This window comes from Cynocephalus volans, chromosome 7, assembly GCF_027409185.1.
Source record: "Cynocephalus volans isolate mCynVol1 chromosome 7, mCynVol1.pri, whole genome shotgun sequence".
Taxonomy (NCBI): Eukaryota; Metazoa; Chordata; class Mammalia; order Dermoptera; family Cynocephalidae; genus Cynocephalus; species Cynocephalus volans.
This window is the reverse complement of record NC_084466.1, coordinates 61316824-61340730: the sequence shown is the minus strand read 5'-3', so window position 1 is coordinate 61340730 and position 23907 is coordinate 61316824. Positions and strand designations below refer to the sequence as shown.

The 23907-nt window shown below is 41.5% G+C and overlaps 1 protein-coding gene across 1 annotated transcript in view; it reads left to right on the top strand.

The window, feature by feature from the left end:
- The window catches only part of ENOX1 (ecto-NOX disulfide-thiol exchanger 1), a 186975-nt gene that overhangs the window by 40728 nt on the left and 122340 nt on the right, over window positions 1–23907 (top strand). The window contains exons 3-6 of the mRNA XM_063102878.1: window positions 5580–5753; window positions 6968–7174; window positions 10697–10930; window positions 20946–21158. Coding sequence (XP_062958948.1) covers window positions 5580–5753; window positions 6968–7174; window positions 10697–10930; window positions 20946–21158 — 828 coding nt within the window. The remainder of the gene's footprint in view (window positions 1–5579; window positions 5754–6967; window positions 7175–10696; window positions 10931–20945; window positions 21159–23907) is intronic.

Here is a 23907-nt window from a genome sequence, read left to right as displayed (position 1 = left end):
CTAGTATTTATATAAGGTTACATAAATATTTGTTATAAATACAGTCATGTGTCACTTAAGGATGGGGATACATTGAGAAATGCGTCATTAGGTGATTTCATCATTGTGCGAACATCACAGAGTGTACTTAAACAATCCTACATGGTACAACCTTCTATTCACCTAGGCTACATGGCATAGCCTATTGCTCTGACCACTTTCATATATGCAATCTGTCATTGACTGAAATGTCATTATGCAGCACATGACTGTATATTTATGTTATGTGTAATTGGTACCATATATTGAGTACTTACCATGTGCTGGACATTATGCTAAACACTTTGGGTTTTTTTTTCTTTAATCCCATTTAAATCTCACAAGAACATTAAAAGGTAAATATTATTCACTCTATTTTACAGATATTATAAATGAGACATAGAAAGATTAGTTAAATTTCCCGAGGTCACACAGCCAGTTCATGGAAGACCCAGGGCTTGGTCTCAGGTACATCTGACTGCAGACCTGCACTGGTCACACCTTGATGTACAGGAGGCCTATGGGAGGCTTTCACCCAGGTGGTCTTCTTGGATGCTCCCACCTCGTGGCAGTTGTGTGTCTGCTGTTCATGTTCACATTCAAGACACTGAAGCACAGAGAGATTAAGAAACCAGGCAGCCTTAGGTCATGTGGCTGTGCCCAGATCCCTTGACTTCAAGATCACCTTTTTAAAAACTACTTTTCTTCTGCTGTTCACAAAAAGGTTTTTAAAGAACATTTGAGAAAAGGAAAACATATAATGAAAAAAGGCATCACTTTTAGTAGTTCGTGAACTTAATGATGCTGTAGAAGAGCAAAGCTTGTCAATTCCAGTTGGAAACCATCCTGAGAAAGTCTCTCCATCCTAAACTTCCAGTAAACACAATGTGCTTATGTGTCATGTGGCTTCTCTGAAGAGTGATGGTAGGTCACACTTTAGGTCACCAGTACTTCTGGAGAAAGGAGAGGCACTACAGCCTGTTTGTCAGGGATGCTCCAGCCTGCCTGTCTGCCCCGTACAAGTGCTGGGTCCTGGCCCCACATGCATCTCCCTAGACTTGAGGGCCCATCTGGCCTTAGGCAGGAGGAAGAGGGCCCTAGAGCCCTGGAGCCCTGCCTTCTGGGGCTCAGCATCCAAGCAGGCTTTATGCTGGCCAGGCTCTGACCTATGCCCCATGTCTGATATCTGCCTCCTTCCCCAAACCCCAGGCTTTGCTTTTAGCATCTGGATCCTGTCTTGCTTCTCTGGCCTGAGTCCTAGTTTAGTTCACTTGCCCGATAGCCTGGTATTTCTCAACCTGTGACCCCATGATACTGTTGCCAAACCCCACATCCCCTGGACCAAGTCTGAACCCTGGACCGAGTCTGAACCCTAAACCAGGCTGATTCAGTCCCTGTCACCTGCAAACAGAGCCCTGTGGTGCCTCCACCCTGCCAGGGCCTGTGTTTTGTCTGCTGCTCATGAGCTCTGTGTTCAGCCACTTTGTCAGGACACACTCGGCCCAGGGCTAGACCTGTTATGCTACCATTTAGCCTGATTACTGCCTCTTTCCTCTTATTATTCTCTTGGAACACTATGTTCTGCCTTCTAGGCCAGACTTGTCTCTGGCATTGACAATTTATCTCTGTCCCTGCAGCTGCAGCCCAGCTTTCCTGCCCACAACTAACCTGGTTATGTCCAGCCTTGACAGGCAAGAGGCCCCGAGTGCCTTTCTTTCAAATGGGACCTAGTTCTCACCTCACATGAGACTCTTCACAGAGGCATCCACTGGAAAGGGCAGAACTGGAGCAAGCCACTGCAAGGGGGCAGTAGACAAAGAGAAAAGGAGGGAGGAAGGGCAGTGCGGGTGTCTGACCTGGCAGAGTACACGTCTGACCTCGAGGGGCTGACATTCCAGTGAGAATAAAGTTGAGATGCTCTAGCTTGAACAGCAAGATCCCTTCTGATCTGATCTAACTCCTGCAGCCTTGCCACACATTGTGACCACACTGTTGCATGCACACCATGATGGAGCCATGGAAATCACATGAAATTCCTCAGGCCTATCAGGCGCACTCCTGGCAGTTCCCTCTGAGCCTCAGCTCACAGGTCTCAACTCTTCTGCTGAAGTTCATGCCCTTCCTTTATTCTCTCCTCACACCCAAGTGGGGAACATAGTACAGATACCTCTGAAACTCCAGATCCTGGCAGTAGTATGTGCCCAGGAAATGATGAGTGAATGAATGAACTAATAATTAATTTAACTGCCATGCCTCTAAAATCCTAAACACAAAACCCCAACCTGCCTTCCAAAAAATGCTTGTCAAATTGACAAAATTACTGGCCTATGAATCAATAAACTGGATTTTTGTTTTTGTTTTGTCTTGTCCAGTTGGGAACAGACAACCAAAAAGATACATTCCCTGTGCTTGGGCTTTGCCCTCTTTCTGCTTGGAGCTAGCAATACTGAGAGGAGCTAGACAGGCTGAAATGAATAACCCTTCCTCTTGCTTAAGTACAGTTTCTAAAAGAAAGTGCTACTGTATACTTAATTGGATTCTTTCTTGCTGTAATTTGAGCCACCCTCTTCTTTTTCCTGAGTAGAATTATAACTCATTATCTCTGCAGTTCACAGGGGCAGCTTTTCCAAGCCAGACCAGGAACAGACTCTCAGAGTCTGCATTTTCTTCTCACCTTTGTCTTCCTGTGTATGTCTCTCTCTCAGATTTTCAAAGTTTGTACATTTGTTTTAATGAGTTAATACATAGTGTGCTCTTGCGCTCTTTGAAAAAAACAATTTCCATCTGTTCATATATTGTTAAAATGTAATGACTTTTTTTTTAAGTTGAATCCTTCCCTACTTCTTCTTCTCAAATACTGAATCTCAGATCCTTTGAGGTCCAACATAATTTAAGTGTTAATTCCTTTCTAAGCTCTTTTCAAGCTACTGCACTCACTGTGCAGATTTCATTAAACCTCACAGTCTCTTCATATTGATGTCTCATGAAAAGCAAAGTAACTCTGGCTATATATATTAGAATATTTTGCTCAAGAGTAATGTCTTTTGTCCCCATTTCTGCAGATACGTTTATTTGACCTTCAAAAAGAAAACAGAAATCTGTTTCAAGTAAAAGAGAATGCAAGTGCTGGGCTTCCCATCCATTTGTGGGAAACGTCTATTACAATTCACAGGGCTCTCATTTCAGGGTTTGCAGTCCTGAGTGGTTTCAGCCTTAAATCATCTTGCACTGGCAAATAATGGTGAGGGCCAGGCCAGGAAAGAAACAGATGAAGCCTATGTACAGAACGAGATTAAATAGAAGCACCAGCATGCCAATATTCCCATTGCCAATATTTCTATTTGTAATATATTCACCTTGGAAGCCAATATGTTATTTCAGTGATGAGGATGTTGAAAACCACTCTGTTCTGGAAATTATTCTTTAGAATTGGCATCTGGATCAGCAGAACAAATCTTGATTGTTTTGGGGTTTCTTTTACTTGATAAGTAAACTTTTAGAAGTAATGGCATACTATGAGGATACTTCAAAAAGTTTGTGGAAAAATGAAATTGAAAGATAATATGAAGCTTTCCATGAACTTTTTGAAGGACCCTCACCCTCATATTAGATAATCAGATTGGGTCATTCTAGGTGGAAACTTTAAATAGTTATATTTATACGTGTTTAAATATGGAACCGGAGACCTGGGTCCTAGTTCTGACTCTGCCATTTGTTTGCTTTGTAATGTTGGAGATTTTACTTTACTTTAAGCCTCAATTTCTTTATCTGTAAAATGGGAATAGCTGTGGAACTTTATGAGGATTAAATGAATAACCAAGTTTGAGTCTTGTCCCTGTCACTTCTAAATTTGTATGTCTTTTGTATATCACTTTGTTTGTTTTGAGTAAGAGTAATATCAGCACAGAATCCTGGAGTCCTGAAATGTTAGTGCTCTAAGAGATTTTCCAGTCAAACAGTCCCATATTTCAGATAGAGAAATCCAGAACCATAATTATAGAGGAAGTACCTAATATGTCAAGGTGACTGCTTTGAAAGAAAATGCTTATTTGACATTTATATTTAGGGTTAAAAACAAAAACAAACAAAAAACCACACATCTTATTGAAGTCACACTGGTGGTACACTATCAAATTAAATGGAGTTTCTAATAAATGGGACAGCAGTCCTCTTGGGGTTGCAGACAGGATTATACCATCTATTCTGTTCAACTGAGAGGAGGAGTGGGGAAATGTCCACGGTAGCTGGAGGAATGCCATAAAAACCTTTTCCCAGGAACGAAAAGGTTTTGCTGGACCTGTATCGTCTGGAGTTTCTTAGTAAACAAAAGGCGTGTTTGTCATCTCATCTGCCTCTAGGCTTATCCAGCCTTTCAGCCCAGGTAAGCAAAGAGGGAAGCCATGCAGAGGCCCAAGGCACAGGCTGCATGTGAGAACCAAGGAGATGGGGGCAGGAAGGAAGAATGGGAATGATCAAGGATGAGGAGGGAGAAAAGATAGGAAAATAAGAGACGAGAAGGGAGTTTCATCCTCACGGAGTAGTGGAGGGTCACCATGACATCGCCTGGTGGCACCTGTGCTACTGTCTGTCTACCTGCGGACATTCACACTACCAGTGAGGGTATCTGCTTTCTGCAAACAGAAAAACCCTCAGGAGATGGATCCCCTTGTAGTTACTCTTGGAAACTTAGTACAGTATTTTAACAGTCTCTGTTCTTAGTAAGGTTTTACTTATTTAGAAAAAAAAAAAATCCCTGTATATTACCTTTGGAATTACTTGCTTTATTATCAGACTGAAAAAACGATTCAGTGTTTATATTGGAAAACCCATCCTTTTTGCTCCCTTCCCGTTTTTCAAGTTGCTTTTTTATAAAGGGCATAAAAATTTCAGAAGGGTGGGCCAATTATTTGTTCATTGAATTATAGGAAGAAAGTGTGATTATCCAGTAGAATTCAGAAATGTATATAGCTAATTTTATGCCTGTTTGTATCTAGCCCAGCCATAGTAATTATAATCACTCTTTTTTTTCTTCCTGGGGGAAATAGGTTAGGTGGGACCTGAATGCATCACTATAAAGCATGCATAGAAATTGAACTTTCCTAAATCTAGGTAACTGCCATGATTTGGGGAGAAGACTCCTTTGATAAAATCAGGACAATTAGATTTATAGGGCACTTCAATGTTAAGTCATATTCTTCCCCCATTCTAGACCATAAGGCAATGTAAACAATACACTGATGTTAAGAAACAGAAAATTGCATTCACAGTAATAGCGAAGCTTCATGGTGCATGGTTTTACACTTTAATATGCTGTGTTCTGTTCTGCCATGTTAATATTTTAAGTCATACAATTTTCTTTTTGTGTAGTTTTAGCTTCATCTTTTTTTCTCTCTCTTTACCATTCTGGAATAGCTTTCTAAAATGCTATATCTTACGCCAGGAGAAATTCCTGAAAAATAGAAATTATAAAGTCAAATACTCTTTGCAGGAAAATAGCAAAAACAACAAGAAAAGTGGATTTAAGATTCTCCAGCCAAAATGTTATCTTGTGGACTTTACAGACTCAATCTGCGTCCCAGGCTTTGATCCAAGCCTCAACATGATGACTGGAATCACCCCCATTAATCCAATGATACCAGGCCTGGGGCTGGTACCACCCCCACCACCAACAGAAGTAGCTGTCGTCAAAGAAATAATCCACTGCAAAAGTTGTACTCTTTTTCCTCAAAATCCAAGTAAGTAACACCTGTGAGAAATATTTGCTCATCATTTTAAATGTTCTTCCTTTTTTGTTTTTTGTTTTTATTTTAAATAGCATTGCATTCATTTTCAGATGTAACTCACCCAGAGCAGGGATCCATGCTACAGAAGGGCTTTGTCTGTAGAATAGAACAAATATGCAGAGATGTGACCATGTGTCTGTCCAGAAACTGAATCAATACTGTGAAGCCAGTGCGTGGGATTTTGGGGATACATATCCAGTGTTAAGAATCTTTTTGCACGCAATGAAGTCTAGCATTTGCTGGAGAACATAGTGTGAAATATGTGAGCACTTCCATCCATCTTCACAAATGTGGGGGAAAAATTGTAATGTGTTTTGCTAGATGGAAAGTTGAATTAATTTGACACTTTAGGGGCTGGGCTGGTGGGGACTACATCTCAGAGTTTCTGGACCAAATTACATTTGCTTGAAGGAAACATACATTTGATGAAGTAAATGGGCCAGATTTTTTTTTTTTCTTTAATTTAGCCTCAGATACTAAGTTTATGAGCTTAAATAGCTAGGATTTTTTTTTTTATTCATATTAATCAGAGTTGCCTTTTTTAAGTGGACTTTTCAGAAGATTACTTTAGTAATCTACATATAAACTAGGTAAAATGTTATGACAGTGTACATTTTATCTTTTTATACAGCCTCCCTAAAATTTAATCGTTTGCTCATTTAAATATGAATAATAACAAAGTGTTTTTTTCAGGCACGGTGTTTCACAGCCAAGTAAGTATTGTGTGTGCGTTTTTAGGTTACGCTTCCTGTGTTCTGCCTGGCCGCTCCTTTATCTGGCAACAAGACAAAGGAGATAACAAGCCGAGGTTTTTCATCATGTTGTCATTTCATCATGTTTTGTACTTTGTGAAGCGTCCCCCGCCCCGCCCCAATTTTCTGGGCTTCTGTATTATGAAGGAGAAATGAAATTATGCTAACACTTGCTTTATCTTTGTTCACGGACAAGCAGAGCCACTCTGTGTGGAAATGAACACAGAAAGCACAGGTTGGGAGGAGGAAGGAAGAGGAACTTAAAAAAAAGGATAATGTCAGTTGGTATAGAAATTTACCATTTGTTGCTCAGTCTGGAGAAAGTCACTCATTCAGCTTTACTTTTGCCGGGAAGAACCAGAAAAAAAGAGCAAGTAAATAAAAGACAAAACTCTGTTTTATTGTGATTATTAGATCTTCCACCTCCTTCCACAAGAGAACGACCTCCTGGGTGTAAGACTGTGTTTGTTGGAGGATTACCAGAAAATGCTACTGAGGAAATTATTCAAGAAGTCTTTGAGCAGTGCGGGGATATTACAGCAATTCGGAAAAGCAAGAAGAATTTTTGTCACATTCGCTTTGCGGAGGAATTCATGGTTGATAAAGCCATTTACCTTTCTGGTACTTTGCATTACATAAGGGGTTTTCTAGGCATTTTGTTATGTTTTGTGATGTTAATATGAGCTTATTCCCTTTTGCCTTAATGCACAATAAAGTCTTCATAGTTTGGGGCTGGAAAAGGAGGAATTCTGCCTTTTTCCTTAGCTGCCAGAAACTCGATGTTAAGTCTTTGAATGTACCTCGCTGCAGGAACAGTTTCCCACCATCCAGTCTTTAGGAATTCCATCGAGTTTCTAATTAATGTTCTCAAGTGCTTATTAGATGAAAAGCAATATTATGAGTACTAAGGACCATTATTATTATTGGATGTAATCCTCTGGGGGAATAAAGTACTCTCTCAGAATAATTTCAGTTTTTCAGAAGTGGATTCATTTCTAGACACTAGAGCACCGAAGCCAAATCAGTTCCTTGCAGAAAAGTAGTTGATGAGCCCTAGGATAAGGCCCTGTGTTATTGCCCATTGGTAGTCCATTAAGCCTGCCCGATGATCCTTGTTCTTGTTGCCAGTTTTAATAGGAGATTTTTACAGATGTTGAAATCAGGCCTAACGCTGCCTTCCGCTCTGTGGGTGTTGGAGCAAGTGAATAGAGTCTGTCACAAGGCTTTTGCCAATCTGAGAATTATGAGGCTGGTATTGATATGTGGCTTTAGACGGACATATTTTTAGATTCAACTCATTGCTATTCCCTCACACTCTCCATCTGCATTTTTCAGCCTGTCACTCTCTGCACACCACCTCCATATTTCTAAGGCAAAGCTAAGGGGGAAGGTGGGGGGAAAATAGGGGGGGGGGCAAAAAACCCATCTGAACATTACCGCCAGGTTTTACTTAATTTCTGCAGTTGGCTTTTATTGCCATGAAATTCTGCGTGAACCCTGGAAGCCTTGAGCTTGTTCCAATACCGCAGATACTTTCCTGAGCTAGATAGTGATATGGAGAACTTTAAAACGCTTATTCCAATAAAACCTTAAAAAGTGAAATGTGAAATCTGAAAGCATTCCAAAATGGAAATGAAATACAAAACATGGAGTAAAGACATTTTACAACACACAACAGCAATTAGACCACTGTTGAGTAGTCTGTTGAACAGTATATTCTGTTGAGAACATGGCGCTGCGTTTCACATGTCTTGGCCTAGGTAAACTCTGTTTGAGGTTATCTCATCTGCAAAATAGAGATATTAACAGTACCACCTCATAGGATTGTTAGGATGAATAAATCAAATAATGAATATTAAGTGCTTAGCAGGGCACCTGCAACATAGGAACTGGTCAGCAAATTGTTGTGTTTAACACAAATACCCTGATGATGATAAAGGACTGATTCTCATTTCTCTGGAATCCTGCCCAGGGGACCCAGATTCTAGTCACAGCTCTACCCATAAGACTGTTACTTTACCCCACTTGATCAAATGAGAGGGTTAGAATAGATCAAAGGTCCCAACTCCAATGCAACACCAATGTTTACACCCAATCAGAAAAATCCCATAAGACACTGACAAATATGAACGGTCTCAAATTTAGGCATATGAAAGGCGTTCCTTTATGCCTGGATCCTCTGCTTTTCCCAGACAGGGCCCAGGTCTTGCTTCTCTCAGCAAGTCCCTGAATGTTCCTTGGTCTGCCGCTTTATGGCAAGGGGAGAAGAGAGCAATGGCCTCACCTCCAGCCTCCTTGACTGAGTGCAGAGGAGTCACTCAGTCTCCAGCTCTGCCTCCACCACCCTGCAGAGGCTGCAGCATCAGTCTTGGGAAGATCTGAAAGGCTGATTAATTGGAGGGCAGGAAGGAAGTCAGGCTGCCGCTCTTATAAGCTCAAGCCCAGCTGGAAGGCCTGTTTAATTTTAGGACTGTGTTCATATTTGAAGGCCAAGCTAATTTTAGACTCAGCCTCATCAGTTTCTCTTTTAAGGCTTTAATGATGATGTTTTGCTGAAAGTGAGGTTGCTTCTGGAGCCAGAGATGTTTGAAAAGTGATTCTTTGGACATGTATAGGGGAACGTTGCTGGGCCACTGGGACAGCTGGCCAGTCCTAAGAGTGCCTGTTCCTGCCTGCTCAGCTGTGAGGTATACATCACCATGGCCTGCTGACTTGTTAAGTTTGTGTGGCCCACAACCAAGATGCAGTTTGCTTTACTGTTGTTTCTGCTCATCTGTAATTGGATGTTTTTGTTTTTGATGGGTGTTGTTTTGTCTTCCCATTTTTAGAAAACACTGTTGAAAATCTAGGAGTGGAAAGGGTTCAGTGGCATCACAGGAATCAAATGTGAGATCTGTATCTTATTTGTAACTTTTCAAAGGTGTAAAGTGGCCTGCTAGGGAGAAGCCAGCCTCTATAGGGATGTTCAGCTGAGTTTTAACCCAAAATGCTAAGTTAATCCATTGAAATCTACCATGAGATCTTGAACACCAGCACAGTGCAGCCTAGCATTTTACAGTTGTATCTCATTTGCAAAGCCTCTACACAGCAAAAGTACTTATTTTGCTGTCTCGTCTCACAGCCCCTGGCAGCTGTGTTCCTGCTGGGACCTGAATTTATGATCTGAAAATCCGAGTACCCCAAACTGAAGAGCAATCTCAAAGTCAACTCTTCGTCATTTGAAGTTAGGCTGGCTGGCTGGTTTCAGTTCTTCTTGTGTTGATTTCTCAGATCAAGTTTCTGCTCATAATCTTTATAAGTTGGGTAGCTCACGGTAAATCCCCCAAAGATTTCCAGGCCCTTTTTTTTTGTCTAGCTCTGGGCTCTTGCACAGGGCTCCTGTGGCCTTCAAAGATTGCGTGGACAATATGTGTGGTGCTGCATGCCAGATGAGGTGCTGCAGGGCTGTGAGGAAAGCAGCAGTGAGGCCTCTTGATTGAAGGTAAAATGTGCTCCTGCGTGCCCCAGAGGATAAGTGGAAATAAAACAGCATTGCAAAATTGCCTTGGTAATTGTGGCTTTTGCAGCTGCAGAAAGAGAACCGAGCAGCAGCATTTTCTAGGAGGATGAGGCAATAGCCTGTGAGTGAGGTGCTCTGGAATTTACTTTGTAGATCTTTATAAATATCATAAGTGCTTTTTTTTTTTTAACTCATAAGCACTCTTAAATTTTCTTTAGAATTTAAGAGCGTTTATGCAATAGAGTTACAATAAATTGAAATATAAAATTAAGACCATAAAAAGCTAGAGAAAAATATGCTACATGCCAAATTTGATTCTGAGCTTCCTGGAAGCCAGAGAGAAGAGGGAGTTGATCATGATAAGCCCCCTAGTTGCGTTGTTTACACTGGTTTAGGAGATGGGTAACCAACTCTGTGAGACACCTCCAGGAGATGTGTTATCCCCAAATCTGTAATAGGTTTAACTTAGCAGAGCTTCAGGATTGCTGGGGAGATTCATAACTGCTTCCCACATCCTGTGGGAAAGGTGTCCGTAGTGAGGGCAAAGAGATCAGCAAGCGCCTGCCTAAGGCACCTTAGAGCCCAGACCATAGCGTGTGGCCATCATGACCTTATGAGGTGACCAGACTTTCCATTGGTTTCAGGTTACCGGATGCGGTTAGGGTCTAGCACAGACAAAAAGGATTCAGGCCGCCTTCACGTGGACTTTGCCCAGGCCAGGGACGACTTCTATGAGTGGGAATGCAGGCAGAGGATGCGCGCTCGTGAGGAGCGGCACCGGCGCAAGCTGGAGGAAGACCGGCTGCGGCCACCCTCGCCTCCGGCCATCATGCACTACTCGGAGCATGAGGCCGCGCTGCTGGCCGACAAGCTGAAAGGTAGGAGGCCCCGCATGATGTGGTCCCCGGACGCCGAATCCCTGTGTGTTTCTCATCCCTTCACCTGGTCTCGTGGGATGTGCACGCGGGGGTCACCTGGAAGCAGCAGACACCCGTGCTGTGTAGTCCTGCTTGGGATGAGACGGGGCCATGCCCCTTTCCAGCACTTGCACCTGTGTTCTCCATGAATGTGTGTGTACTGTCACCTAACAGAACTCACTGACTGAGGGGTAGGAGGGTGGGCAGCACTGAACCAAAAGCGGGCCATTGTCCCCTGAAGCAGTGCTTACCTGCTTACCCAGCCAGGCCAGAGTCCACAGGCATGGGCTTGGAGGGTAAAAGGTCTAAGTGGACACCAGACTCTTAAGCCTTACCACATATCAGACACTTGCTAGAAGGACAGAAGAGAACCGTAGAGCAGAATCTCTGTTGCTATGGGTCAGATATGTTACCCCAAAATTCATGTATTAGAAACTTAATCTCCACTGTTAACAGTGTTAAGAAAGTGGGAAATCCTATTATGGTAATTGAAAGATGGGGCCTTTAAGAGGTGATTAGATTGTGAGGACTGTACCCTCATGAATGGATTAATCCATTGATGGTTTAAAGGGTGGTCATGGGTATGGTTCTGATGGCTTTATAAGGAGAGCAGGTGAGGTGGTTAGCTCTCCTCCTCAGCCCATTCTTGCCATGTGATATATTGCATTGCTATGGAGAGTCATCCCACAGGAAGGAGGCCCTCATTAGACGTGTTCCCTGAACTTTGGACTTCTCAGTGTCTGAAACTGTAAGAAATAAATTCTGTTTCTTTATAAATTACCTAGTTTCAGGTATTCTGTTATAAGCAACAAAAATGGACGAATACACCTGTCTTCAGAGATGGAGTTGAAAGCGACACTTCTAATACCTCCAAGATAATTAGCAATAGAAGAGAGCATATTCCATTTCCTCTAATGTTTGCTGAGCCCCTCTTCCATGCTTGATGCTGTGGGATATAAAGACACATGGAGGCGTTAATACCTGCCCCAGTGAACTACAGTGGTGACTCAGATGAGTCTGGATTTTGTAGTTAGGGTGATGGGTGTGTGCGAATTCTGTTCTAATACTGACCAAAGTTGTGAGAGCTGAGCAGTATCTAGGCGTTTTATAGGCAAGTGATGATTGGGCCCTCCTCAGGTCATTGGACATTGTCAGGATTGAATGAGAGAACATAGGTCACAGTTGCTGGCCACATGTAGGTGTCTATAAGTCAACTATTAACTGCGATACCAAGCCAATGACATGTTTGTCAACCAACGTATGTGCAACATGCTTTGGGAACTCAGGAGAGAGTGCAAATAATGTTGGGGGGTGTCAACAAAGTCTTCACAAAGGAGGTGTAATTTGGACTTTGCAGGATGGACAAGATTTTTTTCCCAGGAGAAAAACAGGCAGAAAGGCATTCTAGACAGAGGCTGGAACCCTAGGAATAAAGACACATAGAAGCAAAGGGGAATTCGGCACAGGAGCTGCATTTATAGAGCAAGGTGAAGCTAGAAACGCAGTCCAGATGGTGGAGCCCTGAAGGCTGTTGGTATATTTGGGTTTTATTCTAAAAGAGTGGAGAAGCTATTACATATTTCTGATGAGAGGAGGAATGTGACTGATCCTTCAAGTGTTTTAGAGCATAGCTGGTGTATTGCTGGCAGCGTGTTAAGTGAGTTGGATGTTTTCACTAAAGGGAATGTATGAAAAGCTGCCCAACACCTATCTTAGAGAGATAGGAAGTTGACATTCTGCACGTTTAAAAAAAAAAAAAAAAAAGCCTGTACTTCCGGCTCTTATTGCCTGTCTGGGACTTGGGAATCTCTTCTCAGCTGCCATTGCCACTGACGTGCCCTGTTGTAACCACAGAGTGCTTCTTGCTGAGGCTTTTGATTCACAGGCTGCTGTTCTGAGAAGACATGTCTCACAGATGTCAATACCTAGGCCATAGCTGTCCCTTTAATAAGAAGCATATGCAATGCAAATGCAGACATCATCTCACTTTTCCATTCAGCCTAGAAACCGTAAAGAATGGCCAGAATGAGGAAGAGCAATGTTCTCAACCAGGAATGTTCATTGGAATAAATATTTTTTTCTTTAATATTCAGTACATTGCATGGTATCAGCTTACAATCTATATAATCTAAACTGTATTGGTTCTGTGACCTTGTGGAGGAATTTCATGAAAGTTTGGCATTTGTATTATGTTATTTCTGTGAAATCAGCACAGAAGTGTCTGTGCATGTATGAGGTACATGGCATTTGCCTCTCCTTTTAGAGGATAGCAGATTGGGATGTCAATTTGGTAAAGTAATTTGCAAGGCTTGCCATTTCAAAAATATATATTTATATAGATGAGTATAATTTGCAGAATTCAGAAGCTGTACCTTTGCCAAGTACTGTGTGATCCCTTGAGGAGAGAACAGATTGGAAATTTTAATAGATGGCTGTTACAGTAGAATGAACTAGCTGGGAATACATCTTAGGCAAGAGTCAGGTAATCTCAAGTTTGACGATTTCAACCCAAGCACAGAGTTTGGAATATAAACAGCATTTAATTGCTTAGGAAATTGGCTGCTTCAGAGAGGAAATCCACTCCATGCTCCTTATAACGCTGCAAAACCAGACAGGAACAGCCAAGGAAACTGTTTCCCTGAAGATGATTTCATTGATGTGAGGATATAAAATACAGTCAAGACCTAAAGTAAAGAAACCTGTGTCAGAAAGGAAATGGAAATGCAATCTGAAAATATTTAATTGGATTTTATTTTTCTTCTCTCCTGAGAAATCTTGCTATCTTAGGTTTATTACAGACATTTTTTTCTCCATTTTACATCATGATTGTTTATTCTTACAATTTTCTTTTTGAAAATCAGTTTTATTCAGCAAAATCTGCCCAAGCCAAGTCTTTTCTGTGACCCACTAGGCCCTCCATGTTCTGTCCAGTCTAAGACTGTGCACAGGGTAGGTGCTCAGTAGATTAATTCCTTTCTCTCTTTTCATCTCTTTGGATCTATGAGCATGTTACATGTCTGGCCAGAAGTGCTACTGGGCATGACTGGAAGTGTAGGGAAGTGATGTGTGCTGAGTTGTCATTTCAGTCACTCAGCAAGTACTTGCCAAACATTGTATCAGATGCCTGGCACTGTGCTAGGCACTGGGGAGAAAGAAAACAGCATGCAAGCCCCTGCCTCACAGAGTTTAGGTTTCTGAAAGTGAGAGAGGAAATAACAAATCACCCTGCACTTGGCATAGTGCACTATTTGAATAATATATGTAATAATTCCACTAATGTAAGTGGAAAATTCAAGGTGCTATCCCAGGAGAGATAGCCAACGCAACTGGGCAGTGGTGGGTGGGTGAGGGAGGGAACAAGTTTACCCCATCACTGGCTTCTTAGCCTTCTGAAGCCAAAGGAAACACTAAGTTCTAATTATGTAGTGTCTGAGGCATGGAGTCACCCAGTGTCTGTTCCTTTAATACGAATTCTGAAAAAGAAAATTAATGGGGACCCTGCTGGTTAAATAGACATTGTTCTGAGACAATTCGACTTAATGAAGACTGACTGGGAAGTAACTGCTCACAGACCCAAAGTTTATAGCATGGCTTTGAGAAAGTGAGAAGGAGCTCAATAACACCATAATTACACTTTATTGGAAACAGTGGCACCAGGCAGATGAGATAATGAATTTCAGTGTATGTAACACAAACCATCCACCCTTGGAGGAACCATGTGTTTGGACTGTGGAAGGAAGAGATTGATTAGACATTGAGGAAGGATTATATCCTAATTCACTGGGGGTTTCTCCTGGCAAGAGCATTTAAAAGTTTTTGGGTACTTTTTCCCCCTTTGGAAAGCTTCACATAATAAAAATTTATGTGATCAAATGAAGAGTTTCTCTCTGCATCAGGTGAAGTTCTGACAAAGCTTTGCAGGCAGTGTCCTTGGAATTCCCTGATGTGTCATCAAGAATTCAGTCTTGCTGGGATTGGCGTTCATAATTTCCAGAGGACTAGACTCTGATTTGCATATAGAATGGCCCAGTGTTAGCCTGCCAGATGGAGGAAGGGGTAGAAGTCGTACCGGCATTTTGCTGAGATGGTCATCAATATTTATGGTTCCATGAAAGTCAGAATCAATAATGCTTTGAGCCAAGTGGATGTTCCATCAGCTAAAAGCCAGGCTTCCTTCTTAGGGCAAGGGAAATATGAAGCATGGGAGCCTGTTTGAGGATCACTTCCTTAGGTGTTATTGACCTTCACAGAGGCAAGATAAGCTATTTTATTTAGTAACATTTAGCTTGACCTCGAAGCAGGAATAATCAGTTCATTTTCATATTACCTTCTTAATTTTCTCACTCTTACAAATACTAAATAGTTGGGGTGATTGGGTGCGTGTGTGTTGGGGGCAGAGGGGTACATTAACCATTTGTGTAGCTTTTTATGCTGTGATTTGGTTAATTAATGCAAGGTTTGAGCAGCCAGAAAATAGAGACTTGTTGAGGGACACACAGTGAAATTTTGGGAATGTGGTAGCAGCAATGCTTTGACCATCCTGGGATTCCCAGTCTGCTTAGATCAGTATGTGACTGTACACTGAGCAATTTTCAGCTAGCATGGAAGCCAGAAATTAGTGATAACTGTCTAAACACACTGTTCAGTGTGTGCATGTGTGCATACATGTGTGTATGTCCCCATTTCTTTGGAAAGAAAAGTGTTATAGAATGTCCCCCCTTTTCTTTGCTCTTTCTGTTCAAACATGGAATCTCCTGTTGTTCCTTTATAGACCCAGCCATAAATAAGGATACTACAGCCCACCTAAGTTTCACATTCAGTGTTCATGGCCTGGCTTTTATCCCATCTATTGTTCTGAAATTCGGGGCTGGAGCTCCCTGTGCACACAAAGGGGGAGAAAAAAACTGCTTACCAATTTGGTTCCTTTTCCCCATCATTATCTACATATTAGTTTGATTAAAATTCACCAAGTGCCCACTACTCTGTGCCATGCCCTGGTGCTTCAGATCTGACTATATAGCATGGGCCCTGCTTCTGAGGAATGTACAGCAGTTCAGTGGTTGTTATAGGATACTATGGCAGTAAAATCATGAGTGTCTTACAAACATAAAATGAACATCTGCCAATGGTTTTATTTCTCATTAATTAGTGAGGGAACCAGAAAGATGTTAAAACTGGTTCAAAGAATTTGCCTTATAGAGATTTAAATTTTCCACTGAACAAAATTCACTTGCATTGTTTCAGAGAGGAATTATTTGCATTGTTATCAGTTTTCCACAATTTATGTTCTATCCCTACAGAGTTGTAAAATAGCCAAGTCAAAGACAATTAAAGGTTCATACCCCTATAAAATCAGAAAACGGGAGTGGGGCAGGGGGGTGCTTCTAGTCCTGCCCAGCATTTCGTTGAAAGGATCTGCAGTAATCTCTGTGCCCATTTCCAAGTCTTGGACACTTCTTCCCCCTGCGTAAGTGTACCGCTATTCTTTAATTGGTGATGGGGAGTTTAGGGACTGGGACTCATAAAGCTCATAAGAAGCACATCAGTTCCTTTTGATATTCTCCACTATCTTGGCTGCTACAACGGTACTTCAAAGTTCGTGGAAAGATTCATATTATCATTTAATTCTATTTTTCCACAAACTTTTTGAAGGACTCTCATATTTTCCATTTTAGGTTTTTATTATCTCTTAGATTAGCTCCTAACCAGTTTATCTGACTCTTGTTGAGTCATTTCTTCTAGAGCTTCTCAAATTTCATTGTACATGAAAATCACCTGGAGTAAAATGCAGATTCTGAGTCAGGAGTTTTGAATAAGGCTGAGTCTGAACTTTTAACAAGCTGCCAATGATGCTCATGCCTGTGATCTTTGTATAGCAAAGATTTATCCTATATGCTATTTTTAAAATGCCCACTATGTGCCAAGTGTTCAAGAAACATGGAAGAGAGGGAGGGAGGTTGACAAAGTCTAAAATAACCAGAGATGGAATGAGATGGGCGTAGATTCAGGTGGTGACATTGAGGGATGATAGATAATCATTATAATTCTATTTATGCCTCACAAAGCTGAGCAACTGTTATTGCCTTCCTGGAATGCTTTCAAAAATATTTTTGAGTTACTTGATAAACTGGGTTGAGCTTTACTGCTGAAGGCTCTGCTTCTGTGGGATTATCATTCTTAACTTTCATTGCCAGTAGTGATGACCTTAGAGGCCTGAAGGATAAAGGTAGCAGCCAGCGTAAGGGCCGGGGGAACGTTTATCTCTGGTAGACAATGGCATATGTGAGATACTCCTTAATATGAAACTAAAATATTTATTATCAACTATGATGCTTCCCAACTTTTAACCACTAAATTTGAAGCTTTCTAGTACTAATCACTACAAATCTGTTAGAAAGAGTGTAACAAAATATATATTACAAAAGGAAAAAAGAGTGACCAGAAGATTGAAGTGTTTGGGAAGTTTTATTCTAATATTAGCCTCTCAAAACTGGAGACAAATCTGTAAGCCAACAATTGCCATACAGAATGACTAATGCCGTAATAGTAGGGTACATGGAGAGTTGTGGGGACATAACAAAGAGACACGTAATGCATTGTAGGGGGGCAGAAAAGGTTCCTTTATGAGAGGGTACTTAAATCTGAATCCTGAGGGAAGTATAACAGCTGGCCAGGAGGCCAGGAGTATGAGGGCCCCTCAGATGAGCACATGCGTGTGCCAAAGCACAGAGGCATGGCCACGGTGTTTAACAAAGGGGGATGTCAAAGGAATGGGAGACAGATAGAAGGGAAAAAAGATCAGGGAGGGAGACTAGCCAGCAAACATTTGTAGTAACCCCCGTGTGACATTGTGAAGACCCTGATTAGAAAACATTGGGCAATTTTTAAGGAGCAAATGGCCCGCATTCACTCCATAATATACCAATTTTCCCTATTCTTATTGTGGAAAAAGCATATCTGCACATTCTAGTTTCTAAACAGCACCGATGTTCAGAGTTATGCCTAAGCGTGTTCACAGAAGGTATTTGGAATTTTTTATAAGTGCATCTTTGATATGATTTTTATGAGCAGTGTTAATTTCTTTCCACATGAATAGTTTTAATAATGCTGCAATCTAAATCTTATTTAAATTAGTTTATATTGTTTTCTGCTTTCTCAGTGATCTTTTCACTGAATACAAAATTGAATTTACACTTGGGTATTGAAAGTGACCACTCCCAATATGCTCCTGTAGCTATCCAGAGGGAATTAGTTGCTTAGTCTTAATTGAAATAAATTAAAGTCACTTTTTAATGGCAACAAATATTGACTACAGTGACCAACCATGCTTTAACCAATGTTTCTTAAATTTAATTTGAATGTCAGTACATCAATCATACATTAGCCTACCAGTTTCAGAAAGTTCAGAAATGAAGATGAAATTGGGAATTTTCAACACTATATACTCCTTTTAAGCTAATGGAATTCTGCCTCCTACTACTTGTGAAAATATTAGAAAATCTCTTGGCTGCTCACTTTTTAAACAGTTTTCAATTGCTTAATCTTAAGGATGTTGTTTCCTCTTACGAAAAACTATTAATTGACTATAATCTGCTGGTGGACATATGCTCCTGGTCTAGGAGCAAAGGTCAATAAAATGCAGTTTTCAGACCATTTAAGCAAACATATGTTTTTTAAAATTTAAGTGTGTTCTTCCTGACAGTAAATTAGCATATTTATGAACTGAGAGACAAGGAGCAAGAGAAGGAAGAACTACCAGTGTGTGAGGGAGAGATGACAGTGCTGCTCTCTCTGCTCGTGAGCTCTGTAACAAAAATTGTTTCTCTGTGTTACGTAGAGACAAAAGTCACAGCGTAGGGGAAAAATAGTACATGAAGTCAATGTTCTCTTTTTTGTTGTTATTTTTTAAGAGGAAAAAAAAGAGATTTCTTATAAGCATTCAATTTATTTCTGCTGTCTGTCCAGAGGTCCATTCTCCTAACATGTATTGGCAGGGAGAGAGGAAGCAAGTGTGGAAGGAGGCAAAATTCATTCCGACTGTAATAGTCGCAGTGGGCCTCTCACAAACATAATGCTAAATTATGGGCCTCTCCATGGGCGGAACGTAATGTTAAGTTGTATGATGGATTTTATTTTATACAAGCCACTTTGGTCCATGAAATGAGATACGAAACCACTGCAGCTAGAGTTCACTGAGGGTTGAACTTAGACTGAAATTGCAGACTTAACAAAATGGTACAAGCCAGTGATGATACAGAGTAAGTGTGCTCTGTGCCTGTAGGTTGAGATTTTCAAAGAATCTTGAATCTTTCACTTTCAGGGTGTTCTGTGGCTATGCCCAGGCCAATCATCTCATCTGGTTAAAGTGTAAGGGCAGAGGTGGCAGTTTTGCTCAGAAGAAAGCTTCGATCCCCAAGCCCAGAAGGCCACTGTCACAGTGAGAGAGGGCCTAGAGTTGTGACTTATCAACAGCACATCCATAATAGCTACTTTCTGTCCTGGAGAGGATAGAGCACACTCCACGTGGCCCTCAGTCAGGCTGTGTCCTGTCTGACTTCGTTCAGTGCACATGCTTCCTGGCAAGCAACAGCTGCACTGAGGAAGTTGTGCCCTGGTCTAGGAGGTCTTTGGTAGGAAAGGTACTAAACATATTTGTGTAGTACCCTACAGAATTTACAAAGCACTCTGCAAATGGGATACTAATAACAACCCAGTGGTTGATTTTAAAAAATCTAGTGAATAAAATAAAATTTCTTCAAACAAGAATCACCCTCTGTTCATGTGGAGTGTATATGTGTTTGTATATGTGAACAATGCTTAAGGATGTCTCTGATACTCCTCCAGTGGAGGACATAGTGCCTGGCACATGGTTGGCATTCAGTGAATAAGGTAAGAATCTGAATCTTCCCATCTAATTTCGCTCTGGATTTTTAGAATTCGGTCTACCTAGGTTACTTGAAAGAAAGTAGGATATTTTTCCTACATCACATTTTCCAGGGGTAGAAAAATACAAATGAAAGCCTTCTCCCCTCAAGCTGGCCTGGAAAATATGCAATCAGCCTTCAGCAGAAATAGGATCAATTAATGTTGTAGTAACTGACACACAACTTCCAGTTATAATTAACTTAATCACCTTCAAACTTGCTTTTCCTCCATCTCCAAGCTATATATACAACACCATTTGTTTCAGTAACCATTCAAAAACAGGCAAATCTATTTGTTTTCTTTGAAATAAACTTTATCATTTATGTACGGGTAGAACCTCATTCCCCACTTCTCATACCTCCCACCACCACCAAACACACATGTCAAACCAGGTTTAAATGGGCTTTCCCAGGCACTGACCATCTCAGGGAACATGTCCTCTTTTGTGGAAAACAAAGAAATACTCTATTTTTCAGCCTAATTAAATGTTATACTAACCCTAAAATTAGTTTTGAACTAAAGTGGAACAAGAATTTGACTTATCCCTTCTACCTGCTTTATGAACAATATATTGCATTACAATCAGTTTTATAGCAATTTAATCTGTCCACATTTTGACCCTAACTCAGCTGATTATGCAAGTCAGAAAACTGGTATTGCTGTCTAATATTTCTGATAAAGAAATAAAGAAATGAAGTGGGGCCAAACAGGTTAATAACAGTGTTTCAAGTCAATCTTAAGAAAAAAGAATCAAGGTTTGGTGGAAGAATGAGGCTGTACCCTGTTACTAAGAATGCCCAGAAAAAAATTGAGCCCACTGAGTTGGTCGGTGAAGATGTGAACCTCCTGGCTGGTCCTACAGTGCAGTGGAGTCAGGTAAGAAAAGAGAAGTTAAGTGATGGCAAAGCATTTAGTCTCAGGACATCTTATCTGTCTAGTTCTGAAAATATATCCATTAGGACGGACCATGCTCTGTCTTTTAAAAGGAACCAGAATAAAGTATATTTTTTCAGCCTTGGCTTGACTTGACTTGGTGGTCTTCCATTTCCAGATGATAGCAAGTTTTCAGAGGCTATCACAGTGCTGCTTTCCTGGATTGAACGAGGGGAAGTGAACCGGCGTTCTGCAAACCAGTTCTATTCCATGGTGCAGTCGGCTAACAGCCACGTCCGCCGGCTGATGAATGAGAAAGCCACCCACGAGCAGGAGATGGAGGAAGCCAAGGAGAATTTTAAAAATGCCTTAACTGGGATCCTCACTCAATGTAAGTAAAACTTGGGGGGCCATGTCTTTTCTTGTGATTTTTGCCTTTTCTTTTTCATTCAATTTTATTTTATTTTTTTTCATTTGGGGGTAAGTAGTTCAATAATCTCCCATTTTACTCCATATTGAATGGCAAACCTCATAACCTATTTCATGTTCTGTGGCAACTTGGAGGAACACGGACCCTGCCCTGAGCTTACTTCTCAAGGTGAGCAACGTTTCTGTAGCTTTTCCTCAGAATACCAGGTCTGGCCACCAGGGCAGGGCAGCCAGACGCCTCTGTGCCTGATGGCCCCTCCACAACACACAGCACACCTACAGGGCAGCCACACAGACCCATGCGTCCTAGTGCTGACAGTAGACAGCAGACCCCGAGCACATTGTCCTGGGCTCTGTTTAGGAAGAAGGTACTGTCAGAAAAACTCCTCCTCAGGATCCATTATCTGAGGTGAGCTTTGGCTGTCAACACGGGCAACTCAGGAGTAGAGATTTTTGTCCTTTCTTCATTTGGAAAGTAAATTGCCTTAACTACTTAATGCCAGTGATTTTTCATGTCTGGATCCTAAATTGATGAAGGGGGTATAAATGGAGCTTTCTCATGGAACAATAGTCAGGGTAATTACCCAGGGCTCTATTCAAAAAAAGGGCGTATATTTTTTTTATGGGCTCTCTATCTGTGTCTGTAGTTAACGTCATGGCAGCATAATGCATCACAGCTGCCAATGTTCTCTTGCTTGGTAAAAGCCATTGAATGACACTGTAACAATGCTATGCTCCATTCCATACCAGGTGCAGGGGCCTGCACGCGATAGCAATATATGCAATTTGCATATTCATTCTGAGGATGAGTACTGTTTTTAGTGATATAATGTGCCAAAATGCCTATCACCTCTTTCATCAGTGTAACCCTAAGGGATAATGGATCTCTTGGGATGAGATGAAAGAAGGGCAAGAAAACACAGGGTCTTAAATGTAAAAGTGTCTCATATGACTTTGTTGTCAAGGTAGTTTTTGTAGAAGCATAGAATATCATGTAATGAAGTCCCAGACATTAACTCTGAGTGGCCTGATAACCAGTATGAGACATTCTGTCATTAAAGAAAAGGAATAGGAAAAATAGCACTGCTCTATCTCATGCAGACTGATATGAGACCACCTTACCTAGATTCACCAGCCTTGAAGAGTGACCCTTTATCCAACTGTGTATGTCCAGCAATTCTAAAGGTAGGGTTATTAGAGATAGAACAAAGAAAAATAATATTAACACCAACTTTTGAAGGAAGAAGGAAAGAACAGATTAATGGATAAAGGAAAGGTATGGGTAAATGGGTAGTAGAGAAAAGGGAGGGAGGGCAAGACACAACAATTCTAATAATGCCATTCCTCTAAAGCTATGGCAAGAAACCACATGCCTGGGCCGAGCCTGTGGCGCACTCGGGAGGGTGCGGCGCTGGGAGCGCGGCGACGCTCCCAGCGGCCGCGGGTTCGGATCCTACATAGGAATGGCCGGTGCACTCACTGGCTGAGTGCCGGTCACGAAAAAGAAAAAAAAAAAAAAAAAGAAACCACATGCCTGAACAGTGGAGTGATTACTGTCTATTTACCTTTTGCTCACTAGCAAAATAAATTCTTTTTCCCATGCAGTTTACATTTGCACCTGGCAGGGAAGACTCAACCCTTGGCTCTAACACTGGAGATAAGAGGGCAGCCATGGGTTAAAAGGGGGAAGTTTAGGTTTCTTTGGCAAGAACTACTGAAAGAGTCACCTGTTAAAATGAGACCCCTATAATATGGCTGAAAGAATGCAACGTGCCTAGCTTTCATTATGCAGGTGTACGTCAGCCCACCCTTGAAGTACCTGAGAGATAGACAAAAAAAGTATAGTGTGCGGGAATCCGAATATCAGCTTTTTATTACTCATAAAAGCCAAATTAGAAAATGAGGTCGAGACGTGCAGCAGTAATGGGCTTCCTAACGCTGGACCTTGGGATTGAGCATCCATCCTCGGGCAGCACTGAAGATCGCAGGTCCTTGAAGGCCCTCACCTGATGCCTGAGCGCATGAGAAGGAGTGGAGGAAGAGGTGGAGCAGAACAGGAGAATATGGTCTTAGGGAAACCACAGGAGTGGAAATTAACGTCATAGATACCTGTTAGGCACCTCAACTTGAAAAGATCAAAAATGAGATTCTTGCTTTTAGTCTTCAAACTTGTTTCTCTTTTGGGTTTCTCTTCCCATTTTAATACATTCTCAGGCCAAAATCTCGTGAGTAATTTTTACTCTCTCCATCTGCCACCTCCGAACCCCACATGTCGGCCATCAGGAAGTCCCATTGTTTCTACCTCCAAAATCGCACCAGTTTGGCTCACTTTTCTTCATTTTTAACTGACACCAGTCCAGGCTGCCTGGACTATGGGAATCACTTAGTTTGTCAGGTACAGTGTCTGCCTGTGCATACAGACCACTCTACCAAATTGTATCTTAAACAATTGGAGTTTTGCCTTTTCACACAACAGAAAAATTCAGGTGTCGGTGTTTGTTGGCACTGGTTCAATGGCTGAAGGCTGTCGGGCCAAGGTTTCTGTGATGCTGTTAGCTTTTCCTAGAGGGTAGCCTAAGACAACTGCTGCTGCTCCTGCCAGCACATCTTTTTATTCCAGGCTGAGCTCACATAAGGAAAAAAAAAGAGTAGGAGGGAGAGGTAGGAGCTGCATCATCATAGCAAGTAAGCAACACTCGGCCAAAGACCCC